This window comes from Anabrus simplex, chromosome 1, assembly GCF_040414725.1.
Source record: "Anabrus simplex isolate iqAnaSimp1 chromosome 1, ASM4041472v1, whole genome shotgun sequence".
Classification (NCBI taxonomy): Eukaryota; Metazoa; Arthropoda; class Insecta; order Orthoptera; family Tettigoniidae; genus Anabrus; species Anabrus simplex.
Window position 1 is genome coordinate 1,797,937,541 of NC_090265.1, and position 21,089 is coordinate 1,797,958,629.

Consider the following 21,089-nt stretch of genomic DNA (forward strand, 5'->3'; position numbering starts at 1 on the left):
GATGGGGGGCTTCATTCAGTCCATTCCTGACCCGGTTGAATGACTGGGAACAGGCTGTGGATTTTCATTAATGTAAGATCCCGTAATTTTCCCTCTTCCTTCTAATTGCCAGCTACTACTCTATATTTAAGAGCAAATTTGAACTTGGTTGGAGGTCTGGTATTAATGAACAATGGGAGACCATAATTGGGTGAAAATTAGGTACCATATCGTAGATTTTTTATTATAAACAAATTGTCATCACTTAGGGTTACAGTAAAGAATAGAAGGGTGGGTAAAAAGAATCAGTAAAATGCAGTACCAGCACTTAGGTAACTTGTAAAATATTTTCAGATTTAAAAAAAATAATTTATAAACATGAAACATACATATATTATATATAAAAATGAGTTTTATAAATACTAAGTTACATTGCAATTTCAACATACAGTATACTGAAGATGATGAAGGATCTTCAAAATTAGATTTTAATGATTCTATCAAAAATTATTTTAATAATTCTATATCTTCTTCATTGTTAGGTGCATTGATATACTTGTGAATTCTTTACACTAGGGCTGTAGTCGTATCCACAATTAGGACCAAGTTGTTTCGGAATAAGGAGGTGGAGGTGCCTGAAAAAGAGAACAGTGGATTGTTTAAGAGAAACCCTGTGTTATCTGGTTCATAAAATTATAATTTTGCCTGCACAGTCCTGGCATTTAATCTCTGCCGCTGCATGGCCATTGCATTTTCTTTAAAATGCAAGGTCTAGTTGCTGTCAGCACTTCTATTCCTCTTCCCGAGCCCCACAATGTGGAGGAATGTCCTATGAATAGGACCTTTCACTCTCTTAGAAATACAGTGGTCACGCAGTGGCAGAGATATAACGTGAGAACAGTACACTTCATATTTTTGTGACGGATGATATATACCGAAGTTGAAAGGAGGTTCAATTCAATTCTTGTCAGTTACATCATGAGAAAATGGTTTAACAGAATTTCAGGAAACTTGTCATGAGCATTGCACTTCAATTTATGAACATTAACTGTTCGAGTTTCAGAGCCCTTCATTCTAACAGGTGGAACTATGTTTCGAGCCAGTAGGAATGGTTATCATATCTATCTGTTTACAGTATCCATTGACCGCAAATTCATGTCCTTCCTTGTACACATTGACGTTCCCTCAAGGCATTAGCGATCAAGGCCCAAGGTGATGGTGGGGTTCATCATGTTTGCAGTGGTTTCTATCTTCCTGTTGCATTGGTGACTGTGTTTTCTATCTTGGGATGTGTCTATTAATGCCCTGTCTGGGTATACATTAGCAGTGATTTTGAATGAATCTCTTCATTCACTGTTCAATATCTGTCTTGATAAGTTAGTTTGTAGTCAGTGAGATGGGACCTGACATATGTAGCATTACCGTTTTGTTCATCATTGTGACTCCAGCCAGAGCATAACCATATGTCCTTACTCTTCTGTAAAAAAACTGTGTCATCCTTGGTGTGAGTCTCCTATATTGCTATTACATCTACAGTATTCTGCAGCATCAGGCGTGAGAGATATTGACTCTTAGCAGTTGAAATTGATTTGATGTTCAAGTGACATATCCATAAGTTGTTACCAATGGAAACTGATGAGTGTTCATTGCTTGGTTGGTCCTGAAAAGGACTATTCGTAGATAAGTTCTCTTGCATATTTGTTGCTGTGTAGCAGCACCTTTGTGGAAGAATGAGCCGGTTAAACCGTTGCCCAGGGAATGCTCGATTGCTGTAACCACAATCTTCGGGGAGGCTTCTTCCTTGCCGTCGTGAAACCAGGCAAAGATAGAAGTGATGCTTCTCACTACCGACCAGTATCGCTACTCAGCATGATCTATAAGCTACTAGAAAGGCTTATTCTAAATCACATTCAAGAGGCGATTGATCAAATCATCCCTGTTGAACAAGGTGGCTTTAGGAAACATCAGAGCTGCTGCGACCAGGTTTTAATATTGACAGCTCTAATTGAAGCTGAATTTTAACGAGGCATCCGATCATCTGTAGTTTTTGTGGACCTTATAGCAGCTTATGACACTGTGTGGAAGGATGGCTTCATGTCAAAGTTTATTGAAATCATCCCATGTCAAAAGCTGGCATTTCTAGTGAACAACATGCTCTCTGACAGACGCTTTAAGGTGTTTCTGAATGGACAGTCTAGCAGATGGAGAACTCTAAACAATGGCCTACCTCAGGGATCAGTTCTGGCCCCCATTCTGTTTCACTTGTATATCCATGATACGCCAGACACGGACTCTTTGAAAATCCAGTATGCAGACAACCTAGCGTTAGTGTTCTAGAGTAAAGATCTTATGGACTGTGAGAATTTACTGACAAGTGATCTGACGAAATTGAGTGACTACCTCTATAAATGGCGACTTCAACCTAATCCAAATAAAACTGAGGTTACTGCATTCCATCTAAATAACAAGGAAGCCCATAGGAAACTACATGTGACTTTCGACGGAACCAAAGTACCACATAACTACAATCCAAAATATCTAGGAATCACTCAGGATCAGTTCTTGATGTTCAAAGAACAGTGCATCACATTATCTAAAAAACTTGGCTCGAGAGTGAATCTACTCTGCAAGATTGCCGGAAATAGCTGGGGTGCAGGCACCAATACACTACGCTCTGCTGCACTTACTCTTGTGTATTCTGCTGGTGAATACTATGCTCCTGTGTGGCAAAACAGTATTCACACAACAAAGATTGATGTCCAGCTTAATGAAGCCACGATAGTTATCACTGGTACTGTCAGATCTACTCCTATTCAGCGGTTACCTGTCTTAGCTAATATTGCCCCGCAAGATCTAAGGAGGAAAGCAGCTAAGGTAAACTTGCTCCAGAAGATCTCTTCTCACAAGAACTCTCCCTTGTACAGTGCCCTACAAGACCCACCAACAACTCGTCTGAAATCATGCAAACTACGCTGGACTGATTTTAAAAGTATCATTTCTTTCAACATGATCTCCGGGAGGTGACAATGTTGGCATGAACATCCACCCAACAACGCTCACTTGGTTCAAGATCCAACAAAGAAGGTTGAAGGATTCCAACTGCCGCGTCAAACCAGGTCGAAGCTGAACGGGTCAAGGGAGGTGTGGTTACAAGTTGAAGAAATGGGGTTCCATTCGACTGTGACTGTGGAGCGGAGGAGCAAACAATAGAACTTCAAGCATTTAATGGTGATCTGAGGCTTCTACACCAAGTGACTCCAAGTGCTCTGGACTGGTTGTCCAATTTGGACATTTTCATTAGATATTTTGTGTACTTGAAAAGCCATACGATCTATATATATATATCATCATTATCATGTTTCAGGCATAGGCTAGGTATTGTCTGCACTCTCCACTGACGAGCTCTTACAAGTTCTGAATAGAACTGTTTGCCAGATATGTCTCGTTTGTGCAGACATTCATCTATTTCAGCATGTTGCACATGTGGACTACATGAATGTTATAATAAAGAGTTGATAAGGATGTGGCATACATTAATGTGTTAGAAGTTGTACGTATGTATGCTTTCCAGGTAGCTCTGAAGTGTCCAAGCCCTTTGGTATTTCTTTAGAGAAATTTTTCAGACATACTTTACAATACTGTTGTCTGAAGGGGATAATTAATGAGGTCAATACTGTATATTTCTGATATGGCTATAACAGCGGGAGGTTCTTAAGGACTTTCGGGGAGTGGTAATTGGTTTACAGCTTCACATTTTGTCTGAAAAATTTTCAAGAAAAAACTATTCAAGATATTGAAAACGAGTCGGCAAATATTTAAGTTTCTCCGACTAAATTAAAAGCATTTTTAATTGATTTAGGTATAAAATACAGCAATTATATGAATATAGGCAAAAATAGATACCTTGACATCATCCTACCAATACAAACTCGCCTGGTAACGTGTCTGACATGGAAACAGGCTGCCATGATAGCGAGTTTACTCGGAAACCGCGGCAGATACTCCTTGTATCACTTCCCACTCTTCCCTGCTAGCTCTTTCTTCTTTAGAATTAATAGCATGTCAGAGGACATGTAGATTGAATCGATGGTCACGCGGGGGGAGCGGGCTTCGCCCCCCTTCCCCCCCCAAAAAAAACTTTTTGTTGGCCGATAGGTATGGGGACCGGGAGGGATGCGTGTGCTAGTCTTTGGTCTGTCAGATCGCCACTGCATACCAAAGAGAGATAACTCAAAGACTCGAAGTTCTCCGGAAGTTTCCGAATTGACACCTGCGTTCCTCATCGTATACACTTCCTCACCTCATACTTATGCCGGGCGAGTTGGCCATGCGGTTAGGAGTGCGCAGCTGTGAGCTTGCATCCGGGAGATAGTGGGCTCGAACCCCATTGTCGGCAGCCCTGAAGATGGATTTCCGTGGTTTCCAATTTTCACACCAGGCAATTGCTGGGGCTGTACCTTAATTAAGGCCATGGCCGCTTCCTTCCCATTCCTAGGCCTTTCCTGTCCTATCATCGCCATAAGACCTATCTGTGTCGTCGTGACGTAAAACAAATAGCATACTTATGACTAGACCTCGGATTTTTAGGCGCTAAAATTTGTATTTTAGCTGCCTGAAATAGGCTCTCAAATATGTAAAAATAGGTTCTAAAAATATGTTTTAGGCAGCTTCAATTTTATGTATTTTAATAAGCACTGAAATGAAATGGCGTATGGCTTTTAGTGCCGGGAGTGTCCGAGGACATGTTCGGCTCGCCAGGTGCAGGTCTTTTGATTTGACACCCGTAGGTGACCTGTGCGTCGCGATGAGGATGAAATGATGATGAAGACGACACATACACCCAGCCCCCGTGCCAGAGAAATTAACCAATTAAGGTTAAAATTCCCGACCCTGCCGGGAATCAAACCCGGGACCCCTGTGACCAAAGGCCAGCACGCTAACCATTTAGCCATGGAGCCGGACTTTAATAAGCACTTATCAATTAAAATACTATTTTTCTTTTTCTAAATTGATAACTCTAAATGCATACAAGTAATAAGGCAATAACATGTTAATACGATATTTCACACACACAATGGTTCACCACATTTTTGAGTTTTTATCTCTTAAATAATTAAAACATTGAATTACAAGCATGTTACTGCCCATAATTTGATGCACAGTAAATCACTAGAACTTTTTCTAGATTTTCTGCTGTGAAACTACACCGCTTGTCTGACAACACTAGCTTGTAGGCTGAGAAAGTATGCTCAACGTCAACAGAGGTTACAGGGCTGTATTTGAATTTTGGTACAAGACGTGGGGAGATGTCACATTCAACGTTAGTTTTGCCAATCAAAACATCAGCCACAGCACGAAGCGTTGACAGTCCTGGGTTCTTCTGTTGTTTACTTTATTAAGCTTGTGTCCTGAATTCTATCCCCAGCGGGGCCTGGACCTAAGCTGATTTTTTCTTTCACCTCTTCTAACAAATCCAATTGTTCGTAAACAGGTTTCCCGGAAGACTCAAGTGCATAAATAACAGGGACCAAAATAAATAAATATGGGACCTGATGTAGGCAATTTCTTTAGAACACTTTTGGCCGAAATGATGCCCATGGCATCTTCATTTAGGGCGAGAACAAAACTTCTGATTGCATCAAAATGTTCGCTGTAGTACAGAATGGCCTGAAGCCAAGTCCCCCAGCACGTAAGGATGGGTTCTAGTGACAGTGGAAGATCAGGTCATTCATTGCGGAACAACTGGATTCGTGTGAGAGTCTTTACAAAAATGTTCTTAGTGGAGGAGATCATCTTGTTGACTCGAGGAAATTTGGCACGTATCTGTTCAGCCACGCGATTCATAGCATGAGCAAGACAAGTGACGTGAATCAAAGCAGGGTAAAATACTTTCAGCAACTTAACAGCAGCAGTCATGTAAGGGCTGCATCAGTAAATATAAGAAGCACCTTATTTTCGTCCATGATATTGGGGAAAAGCACCTTGAGACCTTTATTTACAAACTGAGAAACTGTCTCCTGATTGGTTTTTAGTTAACGGTCTGCTGCAGATCAAATATGGCGAACACAGCGTGTTGGGATCTAATTTTCCGACTATCAAGTGGGCAATATAACGACCTAGAGTGTTAGTTAACTCATCGACAGAGATCCAGATATATGAGTCTCCTATATCTTCCCTTATCCGCCTGACTGTGACTTCGTAAAGAGTGTCCAGGTACTTTCTCCTTAAAGTTGATTGGTTGGAATGTTCCGATGACAATATTTTTGTGAAAAACTTTTGAAGGAAGGATTTTCAAGTGAGTTGAAGGGAATATTTGCTGACACAAGAGCTCTGCATAAGTCCGCATGGAATTCGTCTTTGCTTCCCTTATTTAGCGATTCCGTTGTTAATAATCTTTGTTTAAGATTTGATTTTCGTTGCAGATTTTCCTGATGTTTAATCCCCTGGACATGTTGACTAAGATGCGATCACCTATCACTGGATACCTAGAAACAGGAACAACTATAAACAGTCACAAATATTGTGTAAACCGTGCAAGTATATAGCCCAGATGAAAATATGCACAGAAGACTATTCAAATTCATAGGGCCTTGTAGCGCTTCCTGATTCCTCCAGTAGACATGCACCATGGACCTTTAAGTGACGCAGTAGAGGTAATAATTCCATGTGATTATTCCTATCCTGGTCCAGCCTTTGTAAGGCAGACCCTCGAACGAGGGTGGGCGGCATCTGCTGTGTAAAGGAAACTGCGTGCTTTTGTAGTGGACGATAGTATTGTGTGTGAGTTTCAGGAATGTTTCAGACAGTACACATACACAGTCCCCAAGCCAGGAGAAATCACCATTTAAGGTTTAAATCTCTGATCCGGCCGGGAATCGAACCCGGGGCCTTCTGAACCGAAGGTGACTACTGACCTTTCAACCAAGGAGCCGAACACAGTAGAGGTGAATTTAATTCATTTCTTTTCCTGTTTTGTTATGTTCGGTTAGATTATATTGGCCAACATTTTTTTGTTACTACCGGTACTGATGCCCGTGCATGGCTGAATTCTGTGTTTTTTCTTCCTTACATTTACTGTATGCTTATCAAAACATATCATTGCTGTATATATTACAATGTGTATAATCTGTCATACACTTCCTACAATTGATAAAAAAGTACATATCTAATTTTGTTACAATTTCCACTTCGTATTTTTAGATTCCCTACGGCATCATGATATTTTCATTTTTCAATACGTTTGTACTATTATTCCTCTTCTAAAACCTGCTTGAAAATTTGCCTTTCTCCGAAAAAATACACCTTACAGTACCACATATACATGGCCAGTTTTTAACGATTCTATAAACAAAATACGAGGTATCGGGATCCGCTGCAATCCCCAGTTCATATTTACTGTTGTACTTCGTTTAGTGTATGTACGCTGAATTGATGTATAAAATGTATAAAACCTAATACAACAGAGAGATAGAACGCCTACGTATTAAGTACGACTCTCACACCAAAGTACGTACTTCAGAGTGAAATATAAAACAAATTTCACTTACCTCAATCATTCACTACTGATCTGCATTTAGGGCAGTCGCCCAGGTGGCAGATTCCCTATCTGTTGTTTTCCTACCCTTTTCTTAAATGATTGCAAAGAAGTTGGAAATTTATTGAACATCTCCCTTGGTAAGTTCTTCCAATTCCTAACTTCCAGTCCCCAATTTGTCTTCTTGAATTCCAACTTTATCTTCATATTGTGATCTTTCCTACTTTTAAAGACACCATCCAAACTTATTCGTCTACTGATGTTCTCCCACTCCATCTCTCCACTGACAACTCGGAACATACCGCTTATAAACCTCATTTTAGGTCCGTATTGAAAATTTACAGTTCAACAACAATAAAGGTGTTTTAATTTGTTCCACCTATTCAATAGTTGTTTTTTTTTTTTTTTTTTCTTGTTTTTTTTTTTCTTCACTTATAGTGGTTACATAAATAGACCCTTGGTTAAATGGGACATGTTTCGCCCTCAATTAAGGGCATCTTCAGCTTAAAAACAATCATCAAGAATACAACTAATATTAAAAGTAAAAGCTAAAAGTTTAGCCAGTTATTAAAATTCGGAACATAAAAATGTGAAAAATGATACAATATATAAAGATGCTAATGGAAAACTGTCTATGATTAAACTATAATCTTGTCGGAGACTAAAACTTCTTCCATTAAAATTCGAATTAAAAACAGTTCATTTAAAATATTAGTGGAAAACCAAAGTAGTAATAATATAAAGCCAACGACATGAGGGCGTGAACACAAGCATAAGCATGATTGTCATAAATACAATCTTTCCAAGGCCACTGATGAAATTCGCCAGCATAAAGTGAGACAGAAGCATCCGTTGAAAAATTGTAAGTGGCCTTTAGCACCGGTAAGTAATACAATTGGCTGGAACCTTGCCAGGAAATGTCAGTAGATGCAGAAATAATGTTTTATGTTAGTGGAAGTTGTTATTTGTTATCTACTGCTGTGTTGGTTGCTGCCCGTCTGTTGGCACTAAATGAACTGTTTTTAATTAGAATTTTAGTGGAAGAAGTTTTAGTCTCCGACAAGATTATAGTTTAATCATAGACAGTTTTCCATTAGCATCTTTATACATTGTATCATTTTTCACACTTTTTGTTCCGAATTATAATAACTGGCTAAACTTTTAGCTTTCACTTTTAATATTAGTTGTATTCTTGATGATTGTTTTTAGGCTGAAGATGCCCTTAATTGAGGGCGAAACATGTCCCATTTAACCAAGAGTCTATAACCACTATAAGTGAAAAAAAAAAAGTATTGAATAGGTGGAACAAATTAAAACACCTTTATTGTTGTCGAAACATACTGCTTATGATGTAGATGTTGATTCCCATAGGGAACCTAAAATATTTGTCCTGAATGAGTAAATTTATAATACCAATATAATGGTCCGTTATTGGACATTATAAATTTTCCCAACTGACGAGCCTAACTTAGCACACGAGGGCGAAACGCAGGCAACCAAGAATGAGTTAGCTGGAAAATTTATAATGTCCAATAACGGACCATTATATTGGTATTATAAATTTACTCATTCAGGACAAATATTTTAGGTTCCCTATGGGAATCAACATCTACATCATTTGATGGCCAGGCAGGCATCTATTTTTGGAAATGAGACATGGCTCTCACAGTGCATTGGCACTGCTGGTGGCTTCAAATAGCCTATGCAGTGGCCTCCATGGTATGCACCAGCCTTGCGCCTTGGGTGGTGTGCTAAGTCCCAACTGACGAGCCTAACTTAGCACACGAGGGCGAAACGCAGGCAACCAAGAATGAGTTAGCTGGAAAATTTATAATGTCCAATAACGGACCATTATATTGGTATTACATACTGCTTAGTCGAGCAGCTCGTCTCCTTTCTCCCAAGTCTTCCCAGCCCAACTTTGCAACATTTTTGTAATGCTACTCTTTTGTCGGAAATCACCCAGAACAAATCGAGCTGCTTTTCTTTGGATTTTTTCCAGTTCCTGAATCAAGTAATCCTAGTGAGGGTCCCATACACTCGAACCATACTCTAGTTGGAGTCTCACCAGAGACAAATATGCCCTCTCCTTTTCATCCTTACTACAACCCCTAAACACCCTCATAACCATGTGCAGAGATCTGTACCCTTTATTTACAATCCCATTTATGTGATTACCCCAGTGAAGATCTTTCCTTATATTAATACCTAGGTATTTACAACGATCCCCAAAGGGAACTTTCACCCCATCAATGCAGTAATTAAAACTGAGAGGACTTTTCCTATTTGTGAAACTCACAACCTGACTTTTATTCCCGTTTATCATCATACCATTGCCTACTGTCCATCTCACAACATTATCGAGGTCACCCTGCAGCCGCTCACAATCTTGCTATTTATTTCTTACTCTGTACAGAATAACATCATCTGCGAAAAGCCTTATCCCTGATTCAACTTCTTTACAAATATCATTTATATATATATAAGAAAACATAAAGGCCCAATAATACTGCCTTGAGGAATTCTCCTCTTAATTATTACAGGGTCAGATAAAGCTTCTCCTACTCTAATCCTCTGAGTTCTATTTTCTAGAAACAGAGCCACCCATTCAGTCTCTTTTGTCAAGTCCAATTGCACTCATTTTTGCCAGAAGTCTCCCATGATCTACCCTATCAAATGCCTTAGATAGGTCAATTGCGATACAGTCCAATTGACTTCCTGAATCCAGGATATCTGCTATATCTTGCTGGAATCCTATACGTTGGGCTTCAGTGGAATAACCTTTCCTAAACCCAAACTGCCTTCTATCAAACCAGTTATTAATTTTGCAAACATGTCTAATATAATCAGAAAGAATGCTTTCCCAAGGCTTACATACAATGCATGTCAATCTGACTGGCCTGTGATTTTCAACTTTATGTCTATCACCCTTTGCTTTATATATGGGGGCTACTACAGCACTCTCCATTCACTTGGTATAGCTCCTTCAACCAAACAATAATCAAACAAGTACTTCAGATATGGTACTAAATCCCAACCCATTGTCTTTAGTATATCCCCCGAAACCTTATCAATTCCAGCTGCTTTTCTAGTTTTCAACTTTTGTATCTTACTGTAAATGTCATTGCTGTCATAGGTAAATTTTAATACTTCTTTAGTATTAGTCACCTCCTCTATCTGGACATTATCCTTGTAACCCACAATCTTTACTTACTGCTGACTGAATACTTCTGCCTTTTGAAGATCCTCGCATACACACTCCCCTTGTTCATTAATTATTCCTGAAATGTCCTTCTTGGAACCTGTTTCTGCCTTAAAGTACCTATACATACTCTTCCATTTTTCACTAAAACTAGTATGACCACCAATTATGATCACCATCATGTTATCCTTAGCTGACTTCTTTGCTAGATTCAATTTCCTAGTAAATTCCTTCAATTTCTCATTACATCCACAGCCATTTCTAACTCTATTTCTTTCCAACCTGCACCTCCTTCTTAGTGTCTTTACTTCCATGTTCTAATATAGTGGATCTTTACCATTCCTTACCACCTTTAAAGGTACAAACCTATTTTCACATTCCTCAACAATTGCTTTAAACCCATCCCAGAGTCTGTTTACATTTTTATTTACCGTTTTCCACTGATCATAGTTGCTTATTAAAAACTCCCTCATGCCTGTTTTATCAGCCTACTGTACTGCCTAACAGTCCTGATTTTAATCTCTTCCTTTCTTTCACATTAATTTTTATTTACCACAAAAACAGCTTCGTGATCACTAATACCATCTATTACTTCAGTTTCTCTATAGAGCTCATCTGGTTTTACCAGCACCACATCCAGAATATTCTTCCCTCTTCCCTCTAGTTGGTTCCATCACTTTCTGAATCAGGTGTCCTTCCCATATTAACTTATTTGCCATTTCTTGGTCATGCTTCCTGTCGTTCACATTACCTTCCCAATTGACATTTGGTAAATTGAGATCACCCGCTACGATCACGTTCCTTTCCTTATTGTTTCCCACATAGCTGATTATCTTATCAAATAATTCTGAATCAGCATCTGCACTACCCTTTCCTGGTCTGTACACTCCAAAGACATCTAGTTGCGTATTATCTTTAGAGATGAGCCTTACCCCTAGAATTTCGTGCTTGTCATCTTTTACTTTTTAGTAGCTTACAAATTCTTCTTTCATGAGAATGAATATTCCCCCTCCCACCATTCCAATCCTATCTCTACGATACACACTCCAGTTCCGTGAGAAAATTTCTGCATCCATTATATCATTTCTCAGCCATGATTCAACTCCTACTACAATATCTGGTAAGTATATATCTAGTAAATTACTTAATTCTATTCCTTTCTTTACAATACTTCTGCAGTTGAGTACTAACAGTTTTATGTCATCCCTACTTGATTTCCAGTTCCCTGTTCCTTTAACACCGCTTCCTAGCGCACCCTGTTTCCCTGAGTGTATCTCCCTATAACCCTTCTAAACAAGTTTCCTAACTTATACGTACCACTGCGGTTTAAGTGAAGGCCATCTGAGCGCAGATCCATATATCCTCCCTACCCATTAGGATCTAGAAATTTCACTCCCAGTTTCCCACATACCCACTCCATAGTCTCATTTAAATCCCCAATCACCCTCCAGTCAGTATCCCTCCTACACAGTATTCCACTGATAACAATCTCCACTTTCTTAAACTTCACCCGTGCTGCATTTATCAGGTCCCACACATTCCCAACTATGTTGGTACTTATACCTGCTGGTCTTACGTTGTTAATACCAATGTGAAACATTACCACCTTCTCCTTTCCCTCCTCCTTCTCTTCTACTTTCGTCAACATCTGCCTTAACCTAATTACTGGATAACACTCTACCCTGGTACCCTTTCCTCCACACACTTTCCCAACATGTCTAACGATAGAATTCCCCATGACCAGAGCGTCAACCCTACCCACCTCATTTGATCCCGTCCCCTCCTGGTCAGCCCTATCTTTCCTGACAGGTGCAGAAGATACTTCCTCCTCCCTTTTCTCCATCCCATGACCCTGTTCCACCTGTATTTTCCTATCCTCTTTGCTGCACACGCGGCAGAATATAAGTTTTCCATCCAACGTTGAATGGGGAAACTCCTGTAACCACTGTTTAATTAAGGATGTCTTGGAAGGTGCCACTTTTGGCATAATTCACACACTAAGCAAACGGACGCACTGAAAGTTTCCACAGAATGGAATGAAGAGTTTCGTTTCCAGCAGGTCAATGGACACTGTCCCCCACCTCATGACACACAGACTAAGGGACAAAGGGAGTATTCACAGCGGGAGGTTTTTAAGGACTTCTGGGGAATGGCAATTGGTTTACAGCTTCACATTTTATCTGAAAAGAATTTCAAGATACTGAAAATGAGTCAACAAATATTTAAGTTTCTCAGACTAAATTAAAAGCGTTTTTAATCGATTTAGGTATAAAATATAGCAATTATAGGAATATAGGCAAAAATAGGTTCTAACGCCAGTTGAGGCATTTTAGGCACTACTGGACCACAGTTTCTAACCTTATAAATACATGAAACATGTAAATACAACTTCATTTTAAGTTATCTCTTTAAGAAGAAAATAGGTTTTTGCCTAAAATCCGAGGTCTAATGATGTATAATACAGATGTTGATTCCCAAAGGGAATTTAAAATATTTGTCCCGAATGAGTAAATTTATAATACCAATATAATGGTCCGTTATTGGACATTATAAATTTTCCAGCAAACTCATTCTTGGTTGCCTGCGTTTCGCCCTCGTGTGCTAAGTTAGGCTCATCAGTTGGGACTTAGCACACCACCCAAGACGCAAGGCTAGTGCATACCGTGGAGGCCACTGCATAGGCTACTTGAAGCCACCAGCAGTGCCAATGCACTATGAGAGCTATGTCTCATTTCCAAAATTTGATGCCTGCCTGGCCAGGCAACCAAGAATGAGTTAGCTGGAAAATTTATAATGTCCAATAACGGACCATTATATTGGTATTATAAATTTACTCATTCGGGGACAAATATTTTAAATTCCCTTTGGGAATCAACATCTGTATTATCTGATGGCCAGGCAGGCATCAAATTTTGGAAATGAGACATAGCTCTGATAGTGCATTGGCACTGCTGGTGGCTTCAAGTAGCCTATGCAGTGGCCTCCACGGTATGCACTAGCCTTGCGTCTTGGGTGGTGTGCTAAGTCCCAACTGATGAGCCTAACTTAGCACACGAGGGCGAAACGCAGGTAACCAAGAATGAGTTAGCTGGAAAATTTATAATGTCCAATAACGGACCATTATATTGGTATTACTAATGATGTATATCAAGTTTGGTTGAAATTACAGGTTTGCCTGTAGACACCTGCCGTTTCTTCATCGTTTAGCTTCGCTGATACTGTATCTCTATATGAAGATGTGTGTGCAGCCCGCCAAGTACAGGCATTTAGTGACTTTAATTTGCGTTTACACAAAGTTGGTTGAACTTAGAGGCCTATCAATGTCTGATGATTCACCGGCAAGTAATTCCGGAGAGAATAAGAAAAGTATGAGGCAAACTGAACCGGTTCCGCGGTGTAGGGAGGCGCCGCGTTCGATTACCGGCCAGGTCAGGAATTTTTACCTGCATCCGAGGGCTGGTTCGAGGTACACTCAGCCTATGTGATTACAATTGAGGAGCTATTTGACGGTGAGATGGCTGCCCCGGTCTAGAAAGCCAAGAATAATGGCCGAGAGTATCCGGCGTGCTGACCACACGACGCCTCGTAATCTGCAGGTCTTCGGGCTGAACAGCGCTCGCTTGGTAGGCCTTGGCCCTTCGGGACTGTTGCGCCATGGGGTTTGGTTTGGTTTTTTTTTTATGAGGCAAATTGGTCCAGTAGAACGACCGAGCGAAAAGGACAAAGCTGTTTTTAGTGAACTTTTTTACTATGCTGTGTACAGAGGGACACTCTTTGATAGTTAATATCAAATGACATATCGTTGCAATTCTTGCGCGGTAGGGTAGTCCTTTATTTTCTCAATAGATGATGAAGGTCCCGTGAATGGCGCGACAATCTTTGCGCGCGTTTTCCAGCAGATGACAGCGCAGCAATGAATGCCGTTCGAACAACGCAAGGCCGTGGAAGCACGAAACCATGATGGAGGTACAACGGCAATGGCGTACTCGGCCACCAACACGTTCAACAATTTATCGTATTCGGGACAAATATGAAGGCGACGGTTACTGTTCAGGGTGCGCACAAGAAAATCTCTGGCCGAGCAAAAACATCAACAAGTCCAGCTTCCTGCGCTGCTGTGTTGCGACATTTTATTAGGTCACCTAAAAAATCTCTGAATCAGGGTGCTCGTGAAAGCGGGGTAAGTTCATCAACCGTACTGCGAGTGGTTTGAAGGTATGCTTCACGAGGATGAACGCTTTGCAGGGATGGTTATCTGAACTGGACGGTACTGTACTGCGTGTACTGGGCTCCTGAAAATCCTCACCTTTACGTGGACAAACATGTTAATCTACCCAGTGTTAATGTGTGGTGTGATCTGTCATCCCGCGGTTTGATTGGCCCATTCTTCTTTGTAGGTACCGTAACTGGTGAGATGCTGTAAACATCGATTTTACCCGCCATCCGAGAGGTGTTTTGAAATGAAAGATTTTACCTACATCGAGGCGTCCTGTGCGGCTGTCACACCGGCAACACTGACAGCCGTAGTTCGGCATCGACGTTGTTTGGCCGCTAATGGGGGTCAATTTGTACACATAAAATAACCCCCCCCCCCCATGCATGATCCGGGGTTTTAATTACAAATATGCTAATCTGATTCAAAATTTCATGCAGAATTCAAAAATGTGATCAGAATGTACAAATAATAACTCCAAACGTGATAAAAATCTACGAAAATGTCACGTCACGCAAGCACGCGATCTCATTGGTCTGACGTCATCGTACAGGTTGACTGAATTAGCAGACGAAGTAACACATAGTGTGCTGTGAGAAGCAGGATACACTTCGCGTATTTCTACTTTACGTTAGTGTCTAGTATGGTTAAATTCGAGGCCTATACATTGGATAATAATCTGAGTGGTATATTTTAGACTTAAAATGAATCCTGCGCAGACAGTGAGGCAGAAAACTTATAAATGGTGTAGAGTTCCGATGTGCTATTGCACATCCCAAACAAATTGTTTATAAACGTTCCAAAGACGCTAAAACTAGGGAGAAATGGATTTTGGCGAGCCGGAGAAATGCTGGTGATATATCGGAAAAGTCTACAGTTTATTTTTATTTTTTTAAGATTTTAACGTAAGATGAATTTGTTTGAATTTTCAAATCACTTTTCCATGTCAGCTGTTCTAGTGGTAAAACTTTAAATTTTAATGTATGATGCTCTATTTAAATGCTTCAATTACATCTTGGAATATGAAAGTAAAAAACAGTGCATTAAATAATGCTGATTATTAAAGTATTCTCCAAACCTAACCTATGTTTTGGGTGATCCATGTCAAGATAATAAATCAAAGAGGTTATGGACCATTTTGACAGCTCTAATTCTACCAATATATCTTGGCATGGGACAGTTATGTATGTCTTTATTGAAGAGCTTAATTGGTAAAGAAATTTAGGCTATATCTAAATACTCTATAATGTAACAAAGAATAGGCGTGTACATCATGAAAGGAAACAACGTGAATTTAACAAATGTATAACTCTACACAAAACCAATGCTTGTCTGTTGGGGTCTTATAAGTTAACAATGCTCAATTATAATAATTATCATAATATTAATGAAATAAATAACATAATTGCACACAGGTGAAAATAGTGATGTAGGTGTTTAAAATATTATCCAACTTAGCCTAAGTTTTAGGTTATACAAGCCAAGTCAATAAACCGAAGGGTAAAAATACCGCGCGAGTTGGCCGTGCGGTTAGGAGCGCGCAGCTGTGAGCTCGCATCCGGGAGATAGTGGGTTTTGAACCCCACTGCCGGCAGCCCTGAAGATGGTTTACCGTGGTTTCCCATTTTCACACCAGGCAAGTGCTGAGGCTGTACCTAAGGCCGCGGCCGCTTTGTTCCCATTCCTAGGCCTTTCCTGTCCCATCGTCGCCATAAGACCTATATGTGACGGTGTGACGTAAAGAAAAAAAAAGTAAAAGTCACAGCACCCAAAGACATTCCTGTATTGAGCGACTAAAATGTCACCGGGACACTTTTCTTTCCTGATATGCTCAGCTTGTTAAAAGCCAAATGTAATTAACGTTATTGGCTTCACGCCCCGCTAACTACTTCTACGATTTTCGGAGACGCCGATGTGCAGGAATTTAGTCCTGCAGGAGTTCTTTTACGTGCCAGTAAATCTACCAACACGAGGCTGACGTATTTGAGCACCTTCAACTACCATGGACTGAACCAGGATCGAACCTGCCAAGTTGGGGTCAGAAGGCCAGCACCTCAACAGTCTGAACCACTCAGCCCGACTTGTGAAAACTAGATGAAGTCATATTTATCTTTATCATGTTTAACTTTTTCCCTCCACAAAGATATTTAATTCTCTTTCATGGGCCCTGAAAGTGGGTAGGCCAGTTGTCCCAACCATAAATATATATTTTTTTGGGAATGATAGATTATAGCCCTATAGTACTATGATCTTTCTTTCCTTCTTTCTTTCTTTCTTTCTTTCTTTCTTTCTTTCTTTCTTTCTTTCTTTCTTTCTTAATCAGTGTATCCTTCAGGGTTGGTTTTCTCTCGGACTCAGCGAGGGATTTCACCTCTACCACTTCAAGGGCAGTGTCCTGGAACGTGAGACTTTGGGTATGGTGATGAAACTGGTGAGGAGGGCCATTACCTCGCCCAGCGGCCTCACCTGTTATGCTCAACAGGGGCCTTGTTGGAGGATGGGAGGATCGGAAGGGATAGATAAGGAAGAGGGAAGGAAACGGCCGTGGCCTTAGGTGCCTGGAGGAGAAGTAGGAAAATACGAAAAACCACTTCGAGGATGGCTGAGGTGGGATTCGAAACCCTTCTACTCAGTTGACCTCCCGAGGCTGAGTAGACCCCGTTCCAGTCCTTGTACTATTTGTTTTCAACTTTCATGGCAGAGCCGGGAATCGAAACCGGGCCTCCGGGAGTGGCACACATTAACCACTACATCACAGAAGCGGACTAGTACTATAATGCTACCTATATGTTTATGTTAGTGCTGAAATCCGATTTCTTACTTTACTAATGCTGAAAGCCCGAAAATGTAATGTTATTCTTTAATAGGGGAATCAGTCTAGAAGGAAATGTTGAAAGTGATGTGATATCTATCCAGGTTCGTTGTTATCCTAATACTATGGGTTACAGTACATTGCACGTATATAAAAGACGCCACTTACAAACTTGCTTGTTATCCGCGAATTTCTGCGGCCACAAAAGTCACATTTTTCAAGAATGATGACATCTACACATGGTAGATTGTCTGACTGTGCTGTTTCGAACCTTTCTTCTGTCATTTCGAAGTTATTCGCGATCGTGAATAATAAACAATCGGCTTTTAGCAACGGCTGATGCACAACGGCTGGTAGAGCTCCATGCGGTACTGGATCGTGACGTCACAGCGCGCCGCTTACGTCAGAGGCCGTTTCACTCGCCTTGCGGAAAGGCACTATTAAATATTTTTTTAATGGTAGAAAACAAGGCAACATACCACAATGTAATACGTTTACGTACTATTTCATTGGTGTACTTTTCAAAAAAAATATTTTTGAAAATGATGCATGTTCCCAAAGTAACGGTATGTCTTTTTGTTCCATTAATATTGACTATCAAAGAGTGTCTACATTTTTCTGGACCCCTCTGTAGATAATTTTCAAAATAAAATTACATGTGAATAAAAACTGGTTTTCTACATGATGTAGTATAGTACTTTTGGTTGTTGTTGTTGCTGCTGCTGACTGGGTATCAGTCCACAGAAAGATTTGATGCAGATCGTCATGCCAGCCTATCCTGTAACCCCCTGTGAATGGGGCAGTAGAATAACATTCACGGTATATCCTGTCTGTCGTAAGAGGCGACTAAGAGGGGCCCTGGGTGCTCTTAACTTGGGAGTGTGGGTTGGCGACCATGGGGTCCTTGACTGAGTCCTGGAATTGCTGCTGCTGCTGCTGCTGCTGCTGCTGCTACTACTTAGTTGTGCCAGGCCCCGCCGACCTCCCTTGGTCAACTCTTCTTCTTTTCCTGCGCTGAGGGTATTAGGTTGCGAGGCCTGTTTTCAAGCATTTCGTGCCCGTTGTCTTTCTTGAGCTGATATTTTCATTTTGCCTTATGGTTAGTGTTAATAGATGATGGTTTCCAGTTATACGTCCGTTTAAAACTATAATCACCACCACCACCACCTTTCACCTCTCTCCATTCGTGATTCACCTACCGATTTCACCTTCAAAATTCTTTCGTAACACCGCATTTGAGAAACTTCCATTCTCTTTCTTACCGAGTTATCGTCCATGTTTCACTTCCCTACAATGCCACGCTCCAGACGAAAATCTTCAAAAACATCTTTCTAATTCCTATATCAATGTTCGAGGTGAATCACTTTTTCTTAAGAAAGGCCTTCTTTGTTTGTGTTAGTCTGCATTTTAACCTCCTCCTCACTTCTGCTATCGCTATTTATTTTTCTAACTGAGTAACAATATTCATCTACTTCCTTGAATACTTCATTTTCTAATCTAATAATTCCTGTATCACCTGACTTCGTTCGACTGCACTCCGTTACTTTTGTTATTTTTTTCTTCTTGTACTTTATCCAAAACACTGTCCATATCATTCGGCAATTTCTCCAGATCTTCTGTAGCCTTACGAGTGTTTTATGCAAAATAACGTGACAAGTAAACTACCATGCCAACACTGGATCCAGTTGAGTAGGCACTGGACTTACACCAAGGCGAGTTTTAGTCATTTAGAGTGTTTTTAATTCTTTACACCCGTATGTTTGGTTTTGTGCAGACTAATCTGCAAGGTGACTGCGCAATCTAAAGTTGTATTCAGACTTATCAGAGTTGAACTACTTTGCCTAGACTCGGATAGTAGCAGTTACGTCACCCCTCGCTGTTTGTGCCTTGGTTGCACGTATTACAGTTTAATCTCAACTGTTACCGTTCTATATAAGGACTATGAATGTGGGGATAGCGTTCAACTGTGGTGCACGTTTTGTTGTGAACATGCAGGATGCACTTCCGGAGTTTGATTTCTCAGCTCTGACAAAATGTATCGGGACAATCGGTGAGTCAAGATTATATTCATGTTCCCATACATCTTCCTTCAAAATTTCAATTTTATATTGCGTTATTTTCACATTAGGTGGTGTGGAAGTTTTATTCTTAAACCTTGTATAAACGTAAGAAATAAACTACTTGTGAATGATGTAGGGTAGTTTAAAACAGTTTCACGTCAAAAGGAAACATACTGTCGTTAGTTTCCTCTCAGAAGGTTTGTGCATACTTACAAGAAATTCAGCTCAGCGGTTTCGACGTGATAGGAGACGTCAGGGAGGAAAATGAAAAGAAAGAGTAATGCAATTGTGGGGCTTGAGATGTGGATAAATATGTCAAAAGTCTTGACTGAATGGATTGCGCCAAGTTTCTATTTAAACACTGTTGTTTTACGGTGATACATGCGCAATCTCACTTCGCTACACTCGACAGCCTGTTTTCAGTTTCACTGGGTCAGGAATAGAATGAATGAAGCCCCCATCTAGCGGCGAGGATAGGAACTGTGCCGGCTTCCGAAGCCTGTCGCACTCTTCTGGGGCCATGATTAATGACTGACAGATGAAATGAAATGTTATTGGAGAGTGTTGCTGGAATGAAAGACGACAGGGAAAACCGGAATACTTGGAGAAAAACCTGCCCCGCCTCCATTTTGTCCAGCGCAAATCTCACATGGGGTGACCTGGATTTGAACCACGGAACTCAGTGGTGAGAGGCCGGCGCATTGCCACCTGAGCCACAGACGCTTGTTACAGTTGTCTTATTCTTCCTGGCCTTTTCGGCAGTTTAGAGGAGTTAGCATTTGAGGGGGAGTTGGTCCAGTTATACGGACGCACGCCCTTCCTGACGCCATCCCTATGCGGAGGATTTTTTTCATTATTGCGTGTTTCTCTGGTGGTTGGTAATGTGATGTCTTGTGTGTAGATCGAGAGGAATGTATTATGACGAACAGCGAGTCCCCGAGCCCGAGGGATTAACCAAACGCAGTTAAAATCTTCGACCCAGCCGGGAATCGCTGTTGAGGTCGTCTGAACCCAAAGCTTGTACGTTGACTATTCATCCAAAGATCCGGGTTCGACCATACTGCATAACCGGTAAATTGCAAATATACAGTGGCTACAGAATTACAAGTTCACGAGGTATACTCCAAAGAAGCAACAACAACAGTAAACTCGTGTCCTCATCCCGAGGTGGTGCAGCTCTTTGCAGGCAATGGAGCTGAGCTGCAACCACATATCAGCCCTCCTGCCATTCTTATTTCTCTAGCAGTACCAGAACTCCAACGAGGGCAGCTAACCGTTACACTTCGGAG

The 21,089-nt window shown here is 40.7% G+C and overlaps 2 protein-coding genes across 2 annotated transcripts in view; one reads left to right on the top strand and one right to left on the bottom strand.

Annotated features, from left to right (window-relative positions):
- Positions 1-316: 316 nt before the first annotated feature.
- LOC136858782 (uncharacterized) overlaps positions 317-21,089 on the bottom strand; it is a 104,341-nt gene continuing 83,568 nt past the window's right edge. Inside the window, exon 5 of the mRNA XM_068225697.1 lies at positions 317-614. Coding sequence (XP_068081798.1) covers positions 576-614 — 39 coding nt within the window. The 3' untranslated portion in view covers positions 317-575. The remainder of the gene's footprint in view (positions 615-21,089) is intronic.
- LOC136858780 (peroxidase) overlaps positions 19,687-21,089 on the top strand; it is a 316,626-nt gene continuing 315,223 nt past the window's right edge. The window contains exon 1 of the mRNA XM_067138573.2: positions 19,687-19,790. Coding sequence (XP_066994674.2) covers positions 19,774-19,790 — 17 coding nt within the window. The 5' untranslated portion in view covers positions 19,687-19,773. The remainder of the gene's footprint in view (positions 19,791-21,089) is intronic.